The sequence below is a fragment of the Taudactylus pleione genome, unplaced genomic scaffold (genome assembly GCF_031769625.1).
Source record: "Taudactylus pleione unplaced genomic scaffold, aTauple2 ptg002208l, whole genome shotgun sequence".
NCBI lineage: Eukaryota > Metazoa > Chordata > Amphibia > Anura > Myobatrachidae > Taudactylus > Taudactylus pleione.
In genome coordinates this window covers 199,528-220,671 of record NW_028286601.1, presented here as the reverse complement: position 1 = coordinate 220,671, position 21,144 = coordinate 199,528, and the positions used below count along the sequence as shown (strand labels likewise).

The following is a 21,144-nucleotide window of genomic DNA, read 5'->3' as shown; positions in this document are numbered from 1 at the left end:
CGATCAAGATGGTTTAACATTGAATCCGTTAATTACATTTGTGAAACATGGTAGAGTTATTTCTGGTAGTGTTATTTCTTTATAGGGAGAGATCGTTACTTTGTAACGTGTAGTGACAGGTTTCCCTGCGTGATACACACCAGAATTTAGCTTTTTTCTCTTGTGATAAGAGCTGCCCTTTGCGAAGCTGCCGTCGCTGGGTGAGGGGGTCTCTGGGGGTCTCTGCCCCCTCCTAGCCCCGGGAGCTTCCTGCTGGTGACCTCTGCAGGAAGTCCCGGGCTCTTACTTCCTGCACCCAGAAGAAGGAGAGGAGAAGGAGGCGGGGGACCCAGGAGGAGCCCGCAGGAGGCTGAATAAGGAGGGTCCGGCAGTGAGAGGTGCTGGGCGACTGCGGTGCATCATGGTGGCGGGGAGCGGGATGCGGTAAGAAGCCCATAGGCTTATATAGGGTAACGCCAGAAACGTTACCCTCTGCATCGAAAATAGTGGGGCCGGGGCTTAGTACATATGACACCCAGAAAACGGGGTTTTTACAGCATTTTTCCTTTAGTACATCCCGGCCAGGATGTGTGATGTGTAGGGTTACTGCCAGGTTGGTTCAGTGCCGCTCCCTGCCCATTTTACAGATTTGAAAATGCACCCTGACCCCTTCTGGAGCTCGTACTGAGCTGTGGGCGAAAGCTGTTTGAATTGGAGGAGGGTTGTACCGCGCCGCCTCCTGTACTGAGATACTAAGGGTTGGGCTTGGATGCCCGGCTTCCCGCGGTGATCTCAGGTACCTGCCTCCATGGCTGTTCTGTAGTCTCAGTTCTACAGCCAGCCCTTATTCACAGCCTCAATATCATCCTGGCCTGAGGTAAACCGATGTATTTACAGTACATGTTATAGAGTAATTAATGGATAGGAGACACTGACGTACGGACGCACGCTTTTTTTAGTGGTGGGCATGCACAATGCTTAGCGCATTTTATGTGAAACAAAAAAGGCATACGCCAAAATCACAACACAAAGGTACAATGAGGCCAGCCGGCTGTAACGCGGCTGTTTGATAAATCATGGTGAAATCGTAGCCGCAGGTTGCAACGGAATAAGATTGTGCCCCTTCCCCAATGTACCCGTATCCCAGAACTCCTGGGGTTTATAGCTACTGTATGCGGTTTCTTTTGTTTTCCCTATAATTCCCCTTTAAACGTCAATTTTCATGAAATCTATCTCCTCCCAGTAGGTGTGATTCTTCCAACACAATGTTATCCATAGTTACTGAAATGAGAATTATGGCCTCCGCACACCGATCTATGAGCATCTCAATAATAAGCCCCACACATGAGAACAGTACAGGCACCAGCCGAGGGCACCATAACATAGTCCTCAGGCCGTGATTTGGGATCCTACCTGGTAACCTTAGGGTCACAGTAGGCCTTCTCAACATTCTCCATATTGGAAACATCTTCCCAATCTCCTCCGTTGAAGACTTGCCAGCGGTACGGTAAGTAGAAGTGCATATCCGGGCATTTACCTGCAGGCAGAGGACACATGATATTATCTGAGTTAGCATTAGGGTTAGGTGTTAGGGTTAGGCACTAGGGGGGGTTAGGGTTAGGCACTAGGGAGAGGGTTAGGGCTAGGCACTAGGGGGAGGGTTAGGGCTAGGCACTAGGGGGAGGGTTAGGGCTAGGCACTAGGGGGAGGAGGGTTAGGCACTAGGGGGAGAGGTTAGAGTTAGGCACTAGAGGGGGGGAGGTTAGGGTTAGGCACTAGGGGGGAGGTTAGGGTTTGGCACTAGGGGGGAGGTTAGGGTTAGGCACTAGGGGGGTTAGGGTTAGGCACTAGGGGGAGGGTTAGGGTTAGGCACTAGGGGGAGGGTTAGGCACTAGGGGGAGGGTTAGGGTTAGGCACTAGGGGGAGGTTAGGGTTAGGCACTAGGGGGAGGGTTAGGGTTAGGCACTAGGGGGAGGGTTAGGGCTAGGCACTAGGGGGAGGAGGGTTAGGCACTAGGGGGAGAGGTCAGAGTTAGGCATTAGAGGGGGGGAGGTTAGGGTTAGGCACTAGGAGGAGGGTTAGGGTTAGGCACTAGGGGGGTTAGGGTTAGGCACTAGGGGGAGGATTAGGGTTAGGCACTAGGGGGAGGGTTAGGCACTAGTGGGAGGGTTAGGCACTAGGGGGAGGGTTAGGGCTAGGCACTATGGGGAGGGTTAGGGTTAGGCACTAGGGGGAGGGTTTTAATTAGGCACTAGGGGGAGGGTTTTAATTAGGCACTAGGGGGAGGGTTAGGGTTACGCACTAGGGGGAGGAGGGTTAGGGTTAGGCACTAGGGGGAGGGTTAGGGTTAGGCACTAGGGGAGGGTTAGGGTTAGGCACTAGGGGAGGGTTAGGGTTAGGCACTAGGGGGAGGAGGGTTAGGCACTAGGGGGAGGTTTAGGGTTAGGCACTAGGGGGAGGAGGGTTAGGGCTAAGCACTAAGGGGAGGAGGGTTAGGCACTAAGGGGAGGGTTAGGCACTAGGGGGAGGGTTAGGGATAGGCACTAGGGGGAGGGTTAGGCACTAGGGGGAGGGTTAGGGATAGGCACTAGGGGGAGGATGGTTAGGCACTAGGGGGAGGGTTAGGGCTAGGCATTAGGGGGAGGAGAGTTAGGGTTAGGCACTAGGGTGAGGGTTAGGGTTAAGCACTAGGGGGAGGGTTAGGTACTAGGGGAAGGGTTAGACACTGGGGGGAGACTTAGCATTAGGGTTAGGTGTTAGAGTTAGGCAACATGGGGAGGGCTAGGGTTAGGCACTAGGGGTAGGGTTAGGCACTGGTGGGGAGGGTTAGGGTTAGCTACAGGGGGAGGGTTAGGTGGTAGGGTTAGACTTATACACTGGGGAGGAGGGTTAGGTTTAGGGTGCGGGGAGAGGGAGGTTAGGTTTAGGATGAATATAAGAAAAACTATCGGAATAGCTGTTTATATTATTGATATAATAAACTATGTTGCTATATGAATTATATTGCTAAAACGGGGTTCAGGAATCTCATATTTATTTCGGTATATATGGTATGAATGTTAACATTCAGGATGTTTTGTCAACATTGAGCATGTCACAATGCTGACATCACAGATTTAGTCTGCAGATAGGGTGAGGTTTAGTGTAGGGTTAGGGAGAAAAAAACATTTATTGCGACATGCACAGTGCGGACATTCAGACCATGTCGCCATTTTGTACCACACCCATTTGTTTCACATTATAGCCCAAAGGGACTAAGGGATATATTTAGTAAGAGGCGGCCTTTCTATGTCTGTCGGCGGTTCTGGACGTGGTATTTATTACGACAATAATAGTAAATGCAAATTGCACCTGGTTTTGCATTTAATAGTTTTGCCCTTTTAAACCCCATTGAAAATCCTCAGCTTAGTAAATACCCCTAACGTCTCTCTGCTGATGTGTTAGGCTCCTCAGCACTTACCTCCCAGCTTGCAGTACTTCCAGGTATTGGACGGACAGATATCGGGGGCTTTTCCAGGCGTCGCTGAGATAAAATAAAAATACATTGTATAATTAGCAGCTTCCATGTGTGGAGCGGCCGCTTTACAGCTGACACTTCATATATGCGACACTTAGTTAAACGCACAGCGCTTAGGGCCGTATACTGAGTCACCGCTTATCCGTTTGGCCGCAGCAGCTACTTACTTCTTCGTGCTAATGCGCGGGTCTGCCAGTGTGCGCTGAATATCCGCACGGCTGCCTGTGGAAACCTGTCCTGCCCACTGTTTTCCCCATCCACAGCCGCCATCATTAGTATCTGGATTTGCAAAATATCCGTCTGTAAAAGGCCCCATCTCTGCCCACTATGGGGCATATTCAATTGGGCACGAGGTTTAGCGAGGAAAAAACCTTGCGCCCAATTTTGGATTACCACGGGTATGCGCGCCCCCGATACCCACGGTATCCAATTAATTAAATAGTGGTCCTGGGGTTTTCAGCTCTGCCTAGTTATGGCCCCGAAACTCCCACTTCCCGGATAGCGGCTGTTTGTTGAATAGAGAAAGGATGACATAACCCCTTTAGCGAGCACTAATCTACAGCATTGATAATGGGGCCCTAAGTAAGTCAGCTCTCAGCTGGTAGAGGGGCGCTGCTGGGTGACTGAGAGGTGCTGACTGCTGGGAAAGGGGAGCATAGAGGCAGCCTGGCCAGGGGTGCTGACTGTGCTGGGTCACTGAGGGGTGCTGTGCTGGGAAAGGGAGCATAATGAGGCCAGGGGTGCTGTGCTGGTTGTGGGGTGCAGGATGAGGCCAGGGGTGCTGTGCTGGGACAGTGGTACAGAGACAGAGGAGGGCAGCTATGGAGGGGGGGCAGTGAGAGAGCTATGGAGGGGGGGCAGTGAGAGAGAGCTATGGAGGGGGGGCAGTGAGAGAGAGTTATGGAGGGGGGGCAGTGAGAGAGAGCTATTGAGGGGGGGCAGTGCGAGAGAGCTATGGAGGGGGGCAGTGAGAGAGAGCTATGGAGGGGGGCAGTGAGAGAGAGCTATGGAGGGGGGCAGTGAGAGAGAGCTATGGAGGGGGGCAGTGAGAGAGCTATGGAGGGGGGGCAGTGAGAGAGAGCTATGGAGGGGGGGCAGTGAGAGAGCTATGGAGGGGGGGCAGTGAGAGAGCTATGGAGGGGGGGCAGTGAGAGAGAGCTATGGAGGGGGGGCAGTGAGAGAGAGCTATTGAGGGGGGGCAGGGAGAGAGAGCTATTGAGGGGGGGCAGTGAGAGAGAGCTATGGAGGGGGGGGCAGTGAGAGAGAGCTACTGAGGGGGGGCAGTGAGAGAGCTATGAAGGGGGGCAGAGAGAGCGCTATGGAGGGGGCAGTGAGAGAGCTATGGAGGGGGGGCAGTGAGAGAGCTATGGAGGGGGGGCAGTGAGAGCTATGGAGGAGGGCAGTGAGAGAGAGCTATTGAGGGGGGGCAGTGAGAGAGCTATGGAGGAGGGCAGTGAGAGAGCTATGGAGGAGGACAGTGAGAGAGCTATGGAGGGGGCAGTGAGAGAGCTATTGAGGGGGGCAGTGAGAGAGCTATGGAGGAGGGTAGTAAGAGAGAAATGGAGGAGGCAGTGAGATATATGGAGGGGGCAGTAAGAACTATGAAGGGGGCAGTAAGAACTATGTAGGGGGCAGTAAGAACTATGTAGGGGGCAGTAAGAACTATGGGGGGGCAGTGAGAGATATATGGAGGGGACAATAAGAACTATGGAGGAGCAGTTAGAGAGATATGAATGGGGTGAGAGATATGGAGGGGCAATGAAAGATATAGAGAGGCAGAGAGAACTATAGAGGGGTGGTAAGAACTATGGAGCTTTCCCAGTCAGTTCAACAGGAGACCGATATTTTCAATGACTGACCAGTGCTTCTCGAATGCAGGCATATTTCCATGTAAAGTAAATTATTATGGAACTTTTCATATAAATAATATCTAAGCATTAAGTGGCCGTCCACAGTTTGTATTTTAATAGAGTTCAGCCCTTTCAAAACAACCCCGCCTTGCCACAAACACTGGACACAAGAGCTTACATTTGCTGGATGACGTAGGTCTATCTGGGGTTGTTTTGTCAACCGGCTGATGTTGGGGAACTTCATCTGCTGATCTGGTGCCCGAATATTGGGTGAAGTCAAGTCTTGACATTGGTTTTACGCTGGCGAGGAGCTTGCTTGAATGTTGGTCAGTTCCCTCAGATAGCCTGGATGGGTTCCTACTCACTCCTGATGCACGTAGATTCCGGAAACCACCAACGGGATATATTGCTGTCTCAGCATGTGCTGTAGCAGTGGATAAAGCATGAGCTGGTACTGGTGGAAGGCCGACTGCCCCCTTGCTCAGATGACTAGACACTTTACTGGATATTGAATTTGCTCCGGTGAGCGATGTTGGCTGATTTGAGGTTAATCTAACTGAAGATGTTGGTGGAACACTGGACAGTCCAAGTGGTTGACTGGATCTTTGAAGCGAATCAGTTGGTGCACTCATTGCCTTGTTAGATGTAACAGGTGATATGTGCTCTGCTCTGGTTTGCGCTGCTTTAAGTAAAGTAGTATTTGGTTGTACAGGAAGCACCATTGGCATGTTGGATGGTGCTGCTGTTAATTTGGATTTTGCGTCTGATTGATAAAGCACCTCAAGCGGTATTGTGGTGAATGTAGACGTTACTGGAGATGATGTTGTGCTGTTTATTGTATTGTTGTACTGTGTCAATGGCTGAACAATGGGTGATGCACTTGATGTTGCAGAGATTGGCGTAATTACCGGCTTAGTAGATCCTGTGAGCGCTGTTGGGTGAGGAGTATTTGAACCATCTCTTATAGATGTGACCGTTTTAAAACTGGATTCACCAGCAGAGGAATAATTTGAGTTCAGTCCACCAGAAGATGTTGGTGGAACATGGGATGGTCTGATTGGCTGATTGGATCCTGTAAGTGGAGCAATTGGTGCAATCATTGTTTTGTTTGATCTAGCAGATGATATTTTCTCTACACGAGTTTGCGCTGCATTAGGTATAGTAGTATCGGACTGCACAGGACACACTTTGGGCGGGTTGGATGATGCTGCAGATAATTTGGGTCGTCTGTCTGATCCCACTTGTGTGTTGCCAGATCTGGATGTATCGGGTAAAAAACAGTCTTCCATTAGCTTGTCTAATTCAGTTTTCTGATGTCCACCATCATCATCTTCTCCAGATCGACAACGATAACTCTCACCACTCTCAGACACTGGTCGGCTGCTAGATCTCCTCTGAACTTGGGACCCTAAATAGAAGAACCAAAATGTAAATTCTGTCGACTCATTAGAGTGTGTAAAGTCTATGAAAAATAGGGGAATTATTTAATTTAATTAAAAAACAAGGGGAAAAATGTAATAGGATGAGAGTTTAGCAGTAACCTCTCACACTTTTTAAACTCGGCCAATGTAATAAAGTCTGAGCACATGGAAACTCACACGTTTTTAGACTCAAAAAAACTCTCACGATTTAAACTCTCATCCAGAAGTTTTCCCATTTTGAAGATAAAACTCGACTTTTATCTTACTGATAAACTATTCTCTAATCTCTCACCCTATTACATTTGGCCCATGGTTGCAATAGAAAACAAACAAACATGTTTTAGATGATTAGAATCATTTTAAAGGTTTATCCAGTTCGTTACAAACAATGAAATAATTGTAATCTTTCAAACCGCCTTTTAGCACAAATCACCTTTAGCACCAAAAATTCAATAATTGTATGGTAAATTTGGTATTTAAATATGTCATTAACAGTGGTCATATCAATATTTCTATTCATGAAATCATTTATTAGCCAGATACCTGGTCCTTCCGTCTGTCTTTCTCGACCCTTCCCCCTCGATCCACCCCGAAATCCATTTCTGCCTCTAGATTTGGCCCGTCCCCTTCCTCTGCCTCTGGCCCTCGGGCCTCGCGGTGCCCCCCTTCTTTTTGCTGTGCCTGCTTCCTGGAGCTGCTGATTGTATGTGAGTTTGCAGAGCATCTGAAAGTTCTGCACAGCCTCGAGAGGTAGATTTTGCAGTAAATCAGGACTCTCCTCCAGAAGAAGGCGTAGATTGTGGAAACTACCAATGGGAGATTTTGCTGTCTCAGCAGGTGCTGTAGCATTGGATAAAGCACAAGCTGGTACTGGTGGAAGGCCGGATGCCCCCTTGCTCAGATTACTAGACACTTTGCTGGATATTGAATTTACTCCAGTGAGTGATGTTGGCTGATTTGAGGTTAATCTAACCAAAGATGTTGGTGGAACACTGGACGGTCCATGTTGTTCACTGGATGTTTTAAGCAGATCTGTTGATGCACTTATTGCTTTGTTGGATGTAGCAGGTGATATTTGCTCCGCTCTGATTTGTGCTGCATTAGGTAAAGTAGTATTTGGTCGTACATGATGCACTGTTAGCATGTTGGATGATGCAGCTGTTAATTTGGATTCTGCGTCTGATTGATAAAGTTTCTCAAGTGCTGTTGCGGCAAATGGAGGCGTTACTGCAGATGATGTTGTCCTTTTTATTCTACTGTACTGTGTCAAGGGCTGGGCAATGGGTGATGCACTTGACGTTGCAGAGATTGGCGTAATTACTGGCTTAGTAGATCCTACGAGCGCTGTTGGGTGAGGAGCATATAAACCATCTCTTGTAGATGTGACCGTTTTAAAACTGGAATCACCAGCAGAGGAATAATTTGAGTTCGGTCCACCAGAAGATGTTGGTGGAACATGGGATGGTCTGATTGGTTGACTGGATCCTGTAAGTGGAGCGATTGGTGCAGTCATTGCTTTGTTTGATCTAGCCGATGATATTTGCTCTACACAAGCCTGCGCTGCATTAGGTATAGTAGTATCGGACTGCACAGGACGCGCTTTGGGCGGGTTGGATGAGGCTACAGCTAATTTGGGTCGTCTATCTGATCCCACTTGTGTGTTGCCAGATCCGGATGTATTGGGTAAAAACCAGTCTTCCATTAACTTGTCTAGCTCAGTTTTCTGATGTCCACCATCATCGCCATCATCATCTACTCCAGACCCACAACGATGACTCTCACCACTCTCAGACGCTGGTCGGCTGCTAGATCTCCCCCGAACCTGGGACCCTAAATAGAAGAACCAAAATGTAAATTCTGTGGTTTCATTAGGGTGCATGAAGTCTATGAAAAATAGGGGAATTATTTAATTTAAATAAAAAACAAAGGGCCAAATGTAATAGGGTGAGTGTTTAGATCTCTTACACTTTTTAAACTCGGCCAATGTAATAGAGTCTAAAGAATATGGAAACTCGCCCAATGTAATAGTCAGAGAACATGGAAACTCGCCCAATGTAATAGTCAGAGAACATGGAAACTCGCCCAATGTAATAGTCAGAGAACATGGAAACTCGCCCAATGTAATAGTCAGAGAACATGGAAACTCGCCCAATGTAATAGTCAGAGAACATGGAAACTCGCCCAATGTAATAGTCAGAGAACATGGAAACTCGCCCAATGTAACAGTCAGAGAACACGGAAACTTGCCCAATGTAATAGAGTCAGAGAACATGGAAACTCGCCCAATGTAATAGAGTCAGAGAACATGGAAACTCGCCCAATGTAATAGTCAGAGAACATGGAAACTCGGCCAATGTAATAGTCAGAGAACACGGAAACTCGCCCAATGTAATAGTCAGAGAACACGGAAACTCACCCAATGTAATAGTCAGAGAACATGAACACTCGCCCAATGTAATAGTCAGAGAACATGAACACTCGCCCAATGTAATAGTCGGAGAACATGGAAACTCACCCAGCGTAATAGTCAGAGAACATGAACACTCGCCCAATGTAATAGTCAGAGAACATGGAAACTCGCCCAATGTAATATAGTCAGAGAACATGGAAACTCACCCAATGTAATAGTCAGAGAACATGGAAACTCGCCCAATGTAATAGTCAGAGAACATGGAAACTCGCCCATTGTAATAGTCAGAGAACATGGAAACTCGCCCAATGTAATAGAGTCAGAGAACATGGAAACTCGCCCAATGTAATAGTCAGAGAACATGGAAACTCGCCCAATGTAATAGTCAGAGAACATGGAAACTCGCCCATTGTAATAGTCAGAGAACATGGAAACTCACCCAATGTAATAGTCAGAGAACATGGAAACTCGCCCAATGTAATAGTCAGAGAACATGGAAACTCGCCCAATGTAATAGTCAGAGAACACAAAATCTCACCCAATCTAATAGTCAGAGAACATGGAAACTCGCCCAATGTAATAGTCAGAGAACAGGGAAACTCACCCAATGTAATAGTCAGAGAACACGAAATCTCACCCAATCTAATAGTCAGAGAACATGGAAACTCGCCCAATGTAATAGTCAGAGAACACGAAATCTCACCCAATCTAATAGTCAGAGAACATGGAAACTCGCCCAATGTAATAGTCAGAGAACAGGGAAACTCACCCAATGTAATAGTCAGAGAACATGGAAACTCGCCCAATATAATAGTCAGAGAACAGGGAAACTCACCCAATGTAATAGTCAGAGAACATGGAAACTCTCCCAATGTAATAGTCAGAGAACATGGAAACTCTCATGTTTTTAGACTAAAAATAATCTCACTATTTAAACTCTCATCCAGATGTGTTTTTCATTTTGAAGATAAAACTAGACCAATGTGAGAGGTTACTGCTAAACTCTCACATTTCCTAAACTCTCACCCTATTACATTTGGCCCCTGGTTGGAATAGAAAAACAAACAATGTTTTAGATGATTAGAATAAATTTTTTATGATATAACGTATATACTCGAGTATAAGCCGAGTTTTTCAGCACATTTTTTGTGCAGAAAAAGCACCCCCTCTGCTTATACTCGAGTCATGCCCGCATGGTACGCAGCTGAGTAGCGTACCATGCGGGCCGCGGTGCAGACTGTGTCTCTGTGACAAAGCTGCACCGCGTGTGTAGCGCTGACCGGACGGAGTTCGGTCAGCGCTACACAGCACAAGCACACAGCCGCCGGAGCCAGCAGCTGTGTGTTTGTTGTAATCAGCAGCCGATGAGAGTCTGTCAGACTCATCGGCTGCAGCTGCTCCCACTGCGGGAGCCATCTTCCACCTCCCGCAGTGGGTAATGGGAGAGACGTCATGACGACGTCTCTCCCATAATGCAAAGCGCCCGGAGGAGCCGGTAGCAGCGTCGGGACCAGGAGCGGGGTTTCAGGTAAGTTTTTTTTTTATTTTTTTATTACATCTCTCTCTACTGGGGGGGCTACTACTGGGGGCAGTACCAGGGGGGGGGGATTACTACTGGGGGCACTACCAGGGGGGGATCACTACTGTGTGCACTACCAGGGAGGTGGATTACTACTGGGGGCACTATCAGTGGGAGATATTACTACTGGGGGCACTTCCAGGGGGGTTTACTACTGGGGGCACTACCAGGGGGGGATATTACTACTGGGGGCACTACCAGGGGGGATATTATTACTGGGGGCACTATCAGGGGGGGATATTACTACTGGGGGCACTACCAGGGGGGGATATTACTACTGGGGGCACTACCAGAGGGGGATATTACTACTGGGGGCACTACCAGGGGGGGATTACTACTGGGGGCACTACCAGGGGGGTGGATTACTACTGGGGGCACTACCAGGGGGGGATTACTACTGGGGGCACTACCAGGGGGGGATTACTACTGGGGGCACTACCAGTGGGAGATATTACTACTGGGGGCACTACCGGGGGGGGTTACTACTGGGGGCACTACCAGGAGGGGATATTACTACTGGGGGCACTACCCACCCTAGGCTTATACTCGAGTCAATAAGTTTTCCCAGTTTTTTGTGGTAAAATTAGGTACCTCGGCTTATATTCGGGTCGATTTATTTTATACTCGAGTATATACGGTAATTTTAATCTTTCAAACCCCCTTTTATCACAAATCACCTTTAGCACCACAAATTCAATTGTATGGTAAATTTGTTTTTTAAATATGTCCTATACAGTGGCCATATCAATATTTCTATTTATGAAATAATTTATTATCCAGATACCTGTTCCTTCCATCTGTCTTTCTTGACCCTTCCCCCTCGATCCGCCTCTAGATTTGGCCCGTCCCCTTCCTGTGCCCCTCGGGCCTCGCGGTGCCCTCCTTCTCATGTCTCTGCCTGCTTCCTGGAACCGCTGGTTGTATTTGAGTTCGCAGAGCATCTGAAAGCTCTGCACAGTGTTGACAGGTAGATTTTGCAGCAGATCTGGGCTCGCATCCAGAAGATTGTGTGACTTTTTGCAAACACGGCGATTACATTCCCCTCGGGTGAAAAATCCACAGACGTGCATCAGTGTACACCCATTTGCTTGGTCACAGGTGCCGTGCAGGTATTTCACACAGACCTGCGGTGAAAAGGGTCAGTGATACAGTGATCCGCCCCACACCTCTGCCGCACACCTCTGCCCCACACCTCTGCCGCACACGGGACCTGTAAGACCTACGCCCGTATTTTGTGCAAATCAATTATATCTTTATAGTTTGCTGCACATAAATGTCTGGGCTTAAGAATATCCACTATATTTACTATTCTTACTGCTCCGTCTCACATTGTACATACTAATATTTATTACACTCGCTGCAGTAACAGAAGAGATTATTAGCTGTACATGTTATGCAGCGATGGGATGTGATCAGTGATGGATTACGGCTATCTGGGGCCCCGTGCTTGGCATATGCTAGGGGCCCCGTCCCCACATGCACATATTAAACATAAATTAAATGATAAACACACATCATGTGACGCATCACGTACCTGCCACGCCCGGTCCTACCCCATGCACCCCACTCTCCGTCCTTGGTGACACATTATGTCCCCACTCCCCCCATGTCACATATACTCCCCACTCGCTCTCTCTCTATGTTCTTGTCACATATCTGCCACTTCCCTACCCATTGTCACATATGCACCCTACTTCCTCACCCCACTAATGCCCCTGACTCTCCCCTTGTCACATCCCCATACTCTCTCCTTTTTACCCATCACCCCCAGCCTCACTTCCATTGTCACATGTCATATAATACAACCGGAGAGAGGGTGGGGGTCATGTGTGATTATATGCCACATTTTATCCTGTTGAGGTGACATATATGAATTATCTTTGTCCTTTTTACCCCTTCCCTCCTTTAACGCCTTGTGGTGTCGGTAGAGGAGGGCACTACACAGCAGTGCCCATTGCTGCAGCTCCTTGTGGGACAGAGCAAAGCTCTGGTGACATCGCTGACGCTCTGCACAGAACGCCCACATTGAGGATCAGTGGCTGCTTAGTGCGACCTACTGAGCCACTGATCACCGTGACACAGCTGCTAGAGTATCCAATAGCAGAGGGAACACCTGCGCCCGGTGGTGGCGGGCAGAGGGCATACAGATGCCCCTCTTCCATCACATACAGAACCTCAGTCCCAGGTCAGTGAAGCCCAGGAAACAACAAAATAGACAGGACATGCGGCACCTATTACAGGAGCCCCGGGCAGTTTCCACCACTGTTATAATTCACCACCCCAAGTGCTAAACGATAAAATGTCAGTATGTACAATACGTCACAGGGGAATTACCTGATGCTTTTACCTGGAATCTACACCTGACAGCAGTCTGGATAATTTCTGTTGCTTGGGATGTGTCTCACGTTTTGGGTTTAAAGATCCGATTCAGAACCCGTGGACGGGGCTGATGGACTGTAGCGGAACTGAGGTAGTTGAATCAGGGGTTTACTCACAGGGGAGATCCATGTGGTATAGGCCTAGCACCTTCAGAGAGGCCACTGACACCTGGAAGGCTCCCAGTCTGCCCCAGGAGCAACTGAGTGGAACTCAACCCCTCACCCTGAGTACAGGATTAAGGGTCCGGAACCAGTGTTTGAGAACTAAGGGAACAGAGCAGCGAGTAATACAGGTAAGCAGTAGCCTGCATGGAATCTGCTCACCAGAGCCGTAACTAGACTTTTTGGTGGTCTGTGCCAAAGAGAGCATTGGCGCCCCCCCCCCCCCCTCCCTAATTTTGAAATAGGGACATAAGATGCACACCCGAAAAAAGGCCATGGCCTCATAAGGACGGAATATGGGTTAACTAGTCGCACCAGAGAAACATTGTACCCCTCAATAAGGGACAATGGTAGCCCCCAGTATTATTTATAATCTGTTGGGGGGTGCTACCACAGGCAATGGGTATTAAGCCACAAAAATATAGAAAGAGAAAAAAGAAAAGCCTAAAGTGGTGCACTAGAATAACTAAAATATAACTTTTATTAATCTAATTAATATTGTCTAGCAAGACAACTGAACAGCGTAAATTTAAAACAATTAAAGAGTGAAAAGTAATGAGTTCAGTGAATTAAAATATATGAATTTCCACAAATCCATATATTAGATCAATATCGTTATGTATGGCACTTATCCTATATAAGGTATGCCATGTATATCGATCTTAAATTCCTGTTGCTTGCTGTTATTCCAGCATGTATGCATACAAGTGTATTGTTTATATACAGTTAGCAGTTGTAAATGCCAATACCGATTAAGGGCTCTATTTACTACAATCCGCATATTGAATGCGGATTGTAGTGTGATATTACTGAGTGAATTCACATTGCGAATTCAGGCAATATCACAGGGATTTACTATAAATCCCTTGCAGGGACAGAGCTTGCGATAAAGCTCTGTCCTTGTGGATCCCATCCGCACTCTAGTCGCGGTATTTTCAGAAAAAATATGAGATATGGTAAGAACTTACCCTTGTTATCTCTATTTCTACGAAGTCCATAGGGTTCCACAGGATACCTTGGGGTATAGGTGTGACATCAGTCGCAGGGCACCAAAGAGTTAAGCTTTCAGCCTCCCAGGATGCACTAGGTCCCCCCTCCTATACCCCGCCCCCGAGCCAAGGCACCTCAGTTAGTTACCAAGCCATAGGCCGGAGGAGGAGAAGGAAGAGAGAGAACAAAGATCTGGACACATACAAGAATCACATTCTCACCAGAGGGAGACGGAAAACCGGTGACCAGAGCAAAGCCCATCTGCAGCACAGGTGCGACAGGGCGGGAGTCCTGTGGAACCCTATGGACTTCGTAGAAATAGAGATAACAAGAGTAAGTTCTTACCATATCTCATATTTTCTACTTCAGGGTCCATAGGGTATCCACAGGATACCTTGGGGATGTCCCAAAGCAGTATCCTTTAAGGGTGGGGACGCTCCTGTGCAGAAAGGAGAATCCGCCGCCCGAAGGAAGCATCCTGAGAGGCGAAGGTGTCAAACCTGTAATACCTCACGAAGGTATGGACAGAAGACCACGTAGCAGCCTTGCAGATCTGAACTGCCGAGGCACCACGTCGAGCTGCCCACGAAGGACCCACAGACCTAGTGGAATGAGCCTTCAGAGAAGGAGGGACCGGTAGGCCTTCATGAAGATAAGCTTCAGAAATAGCCATACGGATCCAGGCTGCCAAAGTTTGCTTTGAAGCAGGCCAACCCTTTTTACGGAAGCCAAAGAGGACAAACAAAGCGTCCGACTTCCTAAACGAAGAAGTGCGGTCAACATAAGTCCTTAAGGCCCACACAACATCCAAAGAGGCCTCACCCACGGAAAGACCCGGTGAGTTAAAGGCCGGAACAACTATTTCCTTGTTAATATGAAACTGGGAAACAACTTTGGGAAGAAACTCGGGCCGAGTGCGGAGCACTGCCCTGTTCCCATAAAAAACCAAGAAAGGGGGTCTACAAGAAAGAGCCCCTAACTCAGAAACACGTCTGGCCGAAGCAATGGCCAGAAGGAAAACAGTCTTAGCTGTTAGCCATTTAAGATCCACTGAGCCCAGTGGTTCAAACGGCGGTCCTTGGAGAGCCCTCAGGACCACAGCCAAATCCCAAGGCGCCACAGGTGGAACAAAGGGCGGCTGAATGCGGAGAACACCCTGCATAAAGGTGCGCACATCCGGGATTGTAGCAATCCTACGGTGAAACCAGACAGATAGGGCCGAAACCTGTACCTTCAAAGAAGCAAGGCGAAGCCCATGATCTAGTCCCGCTTGCAGGAAGGCGAGAATCCGAGACAGACGAAACTCCCGCGGTGCATAACCTCTCGGTCGACACCACTGGAAGAACGTATGCCACACGCGATGGTATATCCTCGCGGAAGACGGTTTCCGAGCTCGCAACATGGTACGCACCACAGAGCTGGAAAACCCCCGGGACCTCAGCATGGCCGTCTCAACAGCCACGCCGTCAAAGACAGCCGAGTCAGGTCCGGGTGAAGGCAAGGACCCTGAGACAGAAGGTCCGGTCGTAGCGGCAACCGCAGAGGAATGTCCACGGACAGACCCTGAAGGTCTGAGAACCAGTGCCGTCTGGGCCACGCGGGAGCTATCAACAGGAGCGTCCCTCCTTCCTGTTTGAATTTCCGGATTACCCGTGGAAGAAGGGAGACCGGAGGGAACAGGAATGCGAACCGGAACGTCCACCGGACGGACAGAGCATCCACCAGAGACGCCCCTTCGTCTCTTGTGCGAGACCCGTACACCGGCAACTTGTTGTTGTGCCGGGACGCCATGAGGTCGATTTCTGGAAGACCCCACCTGTCCACCAGTAGTTGAAAAACGTCCGGGTGCAGGGACCATTCCCCCGGATGAACGTCCTGGCGACTTAGAAAGTCCGCCTCCCAATTGAGCACTCCCGGGATGAAGACCGCTGATATGGCCGGAAGATTGCGCTCCGCCCAAACCAGGATCCGAGAGACCTCTACGAGAGCCGCCCGACTGCGAGTTCCTCCTTGCCTGTTTATGTAGGCCACGGTGGTAGCGTTGTCCGACTGGACCTGCACCGGGCGACCCTGGAGAAACCGCTGTGCCTGCTGGAGAGCATTGAAGACCGCACGGAGTTCCAAGATATTTATTGGAAGCTCCGCTTCTGTCGGCGTCCACCTGCCCTGGAACAAGTGTGGACCCGAAACTGCTCCCCAGCCCCGAAGACTGGCGTCCGTTGTCAACAGGACCCAATTTGGAACCCAGAACGGACGTCCCTTGTTGAGGTGGGTCGTCTGTAACCACCACGTAAGGGACAGGCGAACCTCCTGGGTGAGCACAATCGTCTGGGACTTCAGAGACTGAGTCAGCCCGTTCCACTTGGACAGGATCAGGTGCTGCAGAGGTCTGGAGTGAAACTGGGCGTATTCCACCATGTCGAACACCGACACCATGGAGCCCAGTAACCTCATCGCCGAGTGTAAGGACACCCGGCGGCTGTGCAGACAACTGCGCACCCTTGACTGTAAAGCAGAGATCTTGTCCTCCGTCACGAAGATCCTTTGCTGTCCCGAGTCCAATAAGGCTCCAAGATGCAGAATCCTCCGAGACGGGATTAGAGTGGACTTCTGCCAGTTGATTAGCCAGCCGTGCCGTTGCAGCAGTGCAATGGTCAGGTCCAAGTGGCGTAACAGGAGCTCTGGAGATCCTGCCACCAATAACAGGTCGTCCAAATACGGCAACATGCGGACTCCCTGCAGCCGCAGAGAAGCCGCCATGACCTTGGTGAAAACACGTGGTGCTGTTGCCAGGCCAAAAGGTAACGCCCGAAACTGGAAGTGGTCGCTGCTGATTGCAAACCTGAGGAACTGTTGATGGCGCCAAAGAATAGGGACATGCAGGTAAGCGTCCTGTATGTCCAATGACACCAAGTAGTCCCCAGGTTCCAGCGCCAGAATGATGGACCGTAGGGTCTCCATCCGAAACTTCGGGACCCGCAAAGACTTGTTGAGTGCTTTGAGGTTGAGAATCGGACGATATGACCCATTGGGTTTCTGTACCAAAAATAGATTTGAATAGAAACCCTGGCCCCTCTGGGAGAATGGAACCGCCACTATAACTCCAGCCTGGAGCATAGTGTGCAATACCTTCCGCAGCTCCGTAGCCTTGTTCCGGTCTGATGGGAGACCCGTGGTGAAGAAGCGAGCCGGGGGTCTGTGCCGGAAGGAGAGGGCGTATCCGTGGGAAACCACCTCCACAACCCAAGTGTCTGTCGTAGTGGTCGACCAACACTGGGCGAACTGTAGCAGGCGGCCTCCCACCCTGGGATCCCCCAAAGGGAGGCCCGGACCGTCAGGCCGCAGGCTTGTCATCTGGCTTGGGGGCCGGACGTCTGGTACTCCATGCCTGCTTCCGGGGCTTGACCGATTTCTTAGGGCCAGCCTGTCGAGGAAACGACTGTGGTTTGGGCCTGCCCTGGGCCCTAGATGACCGAAAGGACGATGGTCCCGAACCAGAAGGAGCAGCGGCCGACGGGAGACAGGCAGATTTGGCTGCCGCCAGCGTGGCCACAATCTTATCTAGATCCGGACCGAAGAGAACTTCTCCGGTAAACGGCAACGCTTCCAGACCTTTCTTGGAATCTGCGTCCGCCTTCCAGGATCGCAGCCACAAGGTGCGACGAGCAGCTACCGCTGCTGAAGAAATTCTAGACACCAGAGTACTAATGTCTAGAGCCGCCTCGTTGATGTAGGTGGCCGAATCACAGAGATTGCCAATCAACTCCGCCTGATCGGCCGGACAGTCGGATTCAAAAGAAGCCTCTAATGAATCCGCCCAGCGCTCCATCGCTCTGGCAACCCAGCAAATGGCCATAGCCGGGCGTGCTGCCCCCCCTGCAAGGGAATAAGCGGACTTCAGGCAGATTTCTACCTTGCGGTCCGTAGCATCCTTAAGGGAGGACATGGATGGCATCGGCAATGTGGCACTACGGACAAGACGGGTCACGTGAGAATCCACCTGTGGAGGGGATTCCCACTTCGCAAAATAATTACCCGCGAACGGATAAGCCACCGCCAGGCGTCTCTGCGGCTGGTATCTTTTGCCAGGTTGTTTCCACGCCTCCTCTAAATGGTCCACCAACTGACCCGAAAGAGGAAAGACTGTGGCATCGCCCTTCACATCTTTGAAAAAGGCATACTTAGATTTAGCCGCTGGGGGAACTTCGTCCTCAATCACCAAGGCTGTGCGGACCGCCCGAATAAGTCCAGGAATATATACTTTGGACTTAGCATCAGCGTCCTTAGTATGGAGAGGTTCCTGATCGTAAGGATCTAGAATCTCCCCATCATCAGACGTCCCTTCGTCATCCTCATAAGGAGCGGACAGAGACGCCACCGGCCTTTTATGAGACCGCATCACAGACTCCCCTTGCAACACATCCGACAAGTGCTGTACAGAACTCGTCAGGGAGTTAACCCACGCTGGCTCCTGAGAACCCGGGAGCGGGGAAATAGGGAGACTGTGGGGTACCACCAATTGTCGTGGGAACCCCTGCATGGGTGACGACACCACAGACTGCTGGGACAAACCCATCGGAGTAAACGCGGGCTGCGGAGCTAACTGGCCCACTAAAGCTGTTAACGCCTGAGCGAAACAAGCCCAGGGCGGCTCCTGTACCGGTGCTGTAACCGTAATAGGCCGCGCCATGGACAAACACTGCCGGCAAAGGCCCTCCGCGCTACCCTCCCCCTCCGCTAACGGTACTTTGCACGTGGTACACTGTAGCCGGAGGGGAAAATCACTTTCAGACATGATGGCACCACGTATGTGACCTCTCTCACCAATTAAGTATTAAATAGGCGAGAGACCACCCTGCAGCACCGCACCGCAAGGGCTTTAGCAGAAAGAACAGGGACAGTAATAAAGCTGACAGTTTAGAGAAGAAAAGATTACAGGCAGCAGCGCTAGCACAGTCACATACAATGCAGAAAAATAACAATTCCTGCACTAACAGCGCTGATCACTCAACTACACAGACACAGGGCCTGGTAGGACACAGCGCTGCATACACAGACCTGACCACAGCGGAGGAGAGGTATGCGGGGGGACCCAGACCACGATGCTTCCTTCCAGCGCTTCCAGCAGCGTTCACCATGCGTTCTGGAGAAGATGGCCGCCGAGGAGCAGAGAGGAGGCTGGCCTGGGGGAGGAGCGCTGCCACAGGACCAGTCGGCAGCAAGCAGAGAGGGCTGTGTGCAGCGGGGGAGGCGCCGGCTGTGAGACAGGGAAGGCGCGCTCCCCTGGCATGCATTTAACCCCTGGGACGCCGCAGCGCTACCGCTCTGCTGCGGTCCGCTGTCCCAGGGGGTAGTGGAAGCGCAGGTTGGTCGCCTGGCTCCACGCTGCAGCCAGTCCCCAGGGAGCCCCCTGCCTGGGGACTTAGGACCATGTGATCAGCGGGGACCCACCGCGGGACCCCGCTGCTTACCTCTGTCCCCCTTGAATCCGGCCATGGTCCGGAGCATCTGGGGTCACCGCTAGCTGTGACCCCAGACGCCCACCAGCATCCCCGGATCAGTACCGGCGTTCTGGTACCGGCGGGGTGTAGGGAAGACAGCATGGACGTCAGGACTGACTGTCCATGCTGTTCATCCAGTTGTGCAGCCACAGCTGCATGAAGAATAAGCTTCAGGGGCTCTTCTAGCCCCCACTCCAACAGGTGCACCCGACTCCGGCCGGGCACCAAACTAAACTGAGGTGCCTTGGCTCGGGGGCGGGGTATAGGAGGGGGACCTAGTGCATCCTGGGAGGCTGAAAGCTTAACTCTTTGGTGCCCTGCGACTGACGTCACACCTATACCCCAAGGTATCCTGTGGATACCCTATGGACCCTGAAGTAGAAAATACCGCGACTAAGAGCCCGCGCATGCGCCGACCGACCACCGCTACTACCCCCCCACCGACGCTAAGCCCCGCCCCCCGCGGACCCCTTCCTCTCTTCATTACACTTACCTGCATCCTCCTGGCCTCCGGTGAACTTCTTCGGGCTTCCCGATCAGGTGATCTCCCATACTGCACTGGGACCCGATCACCTGATGACCGGGCAGCAGTGCACTGTGGGAGACCAGCTGACCGGAGAGGAGCCATCACCGGAGGCCCGATCACCGGTCCCTGGATTCAGGTAAGTAAAAAAAAAAAATGTTTAATTTTTTTTTTCTTTACAGCAATCAGCTTGCGGTCTGTGTAGCAGTGTATGAGCTTGCGGTCTATTTAGACCACATAGCAGATTACTGGTACCGGCTCCCGCCTCTGCTCTCCCCGTTACAGCAGAGTGGGAGCCCGGTAACCGGGGGAGACCCTGGATAACGCCACCTCCAGGTGGCGTTATTATCACAGGGCTTCCCCCGGTATTTTTTACAATTTATTTTTAGTAACTATGGTCGGATCACATTTCCCATTACAGTTATGGGAAATGCGATCTGCTTTACTAAAAATAAGTGATACTTAGGGTTGGAGTAGAATTTTACTAATTCTACTCCAATTGCCCTGTAATAACTACAGGTGATACTAAAATAATGTGAAAAGGGTGTGAAAACACAAAACAGCCTTTTTCACTTTATTTTAGTAAAAATAATGTTAATAAATAGAGCCCTAAATGCTGTAATTACTATTAAACCATTAAAATCTGTTTTTAGACAGATGAACACAATCAAAAATTAAAGCATATTATTCAATGATTGCTTATATGATTATAGCAATCAAAGTTAATATATGTTTATTACAATGATTAATGTGTCTCCCCTGTGTCACTTTTATTTATCCCAGATTATGGATATACACATATTAAACTTGTCACATTTAGCATAGCACTGATTT

The 21,144-nt window shown here is 50.0% G+C and overlaps 1 protein-coding gene across 1 annotated transcript in view; it reads right to left on the bottom strand.

The window, feature by feature from the left end:
- Positions 1 to 1,392: 1,392 nt before the first annotated feature.
- Positions 1,393 to 21,144, bottom strand: part of LOC148431504 (uncharacterized) — a gene marked incomplete at its 3' end in the record, with an annotated part of 32,181 nt that continues 12,429 nt past the window's right edge. Inside the window, exons 3-7 of the mRNA XM_088465977.1 lie at positions 11,541 to 11,880; positions 7,311 to 8,597; positions 5,525 to 6,754; positions 3,440 to 3,502; positions 1,393 to 1,516 (exon numbers count right to left, since the gene is read on the bottom strand). Coding sequence (XP_088322103.1) covers positions 1,393 to 1,516; positions 3,440 to 3,502; positions 5,525 to 6,754; positions 7,311 to 8,597; positions 11,541 to 11,880 — 3,044 coding nt within the window. The remainder of the gene's footprint in view (positions 1,517 to 3,439; positions 3,503 to 5,524; positions 6,755 to 7,310; positions 8,598 to 11,540; positions 11,881 to 21,144) is intronic.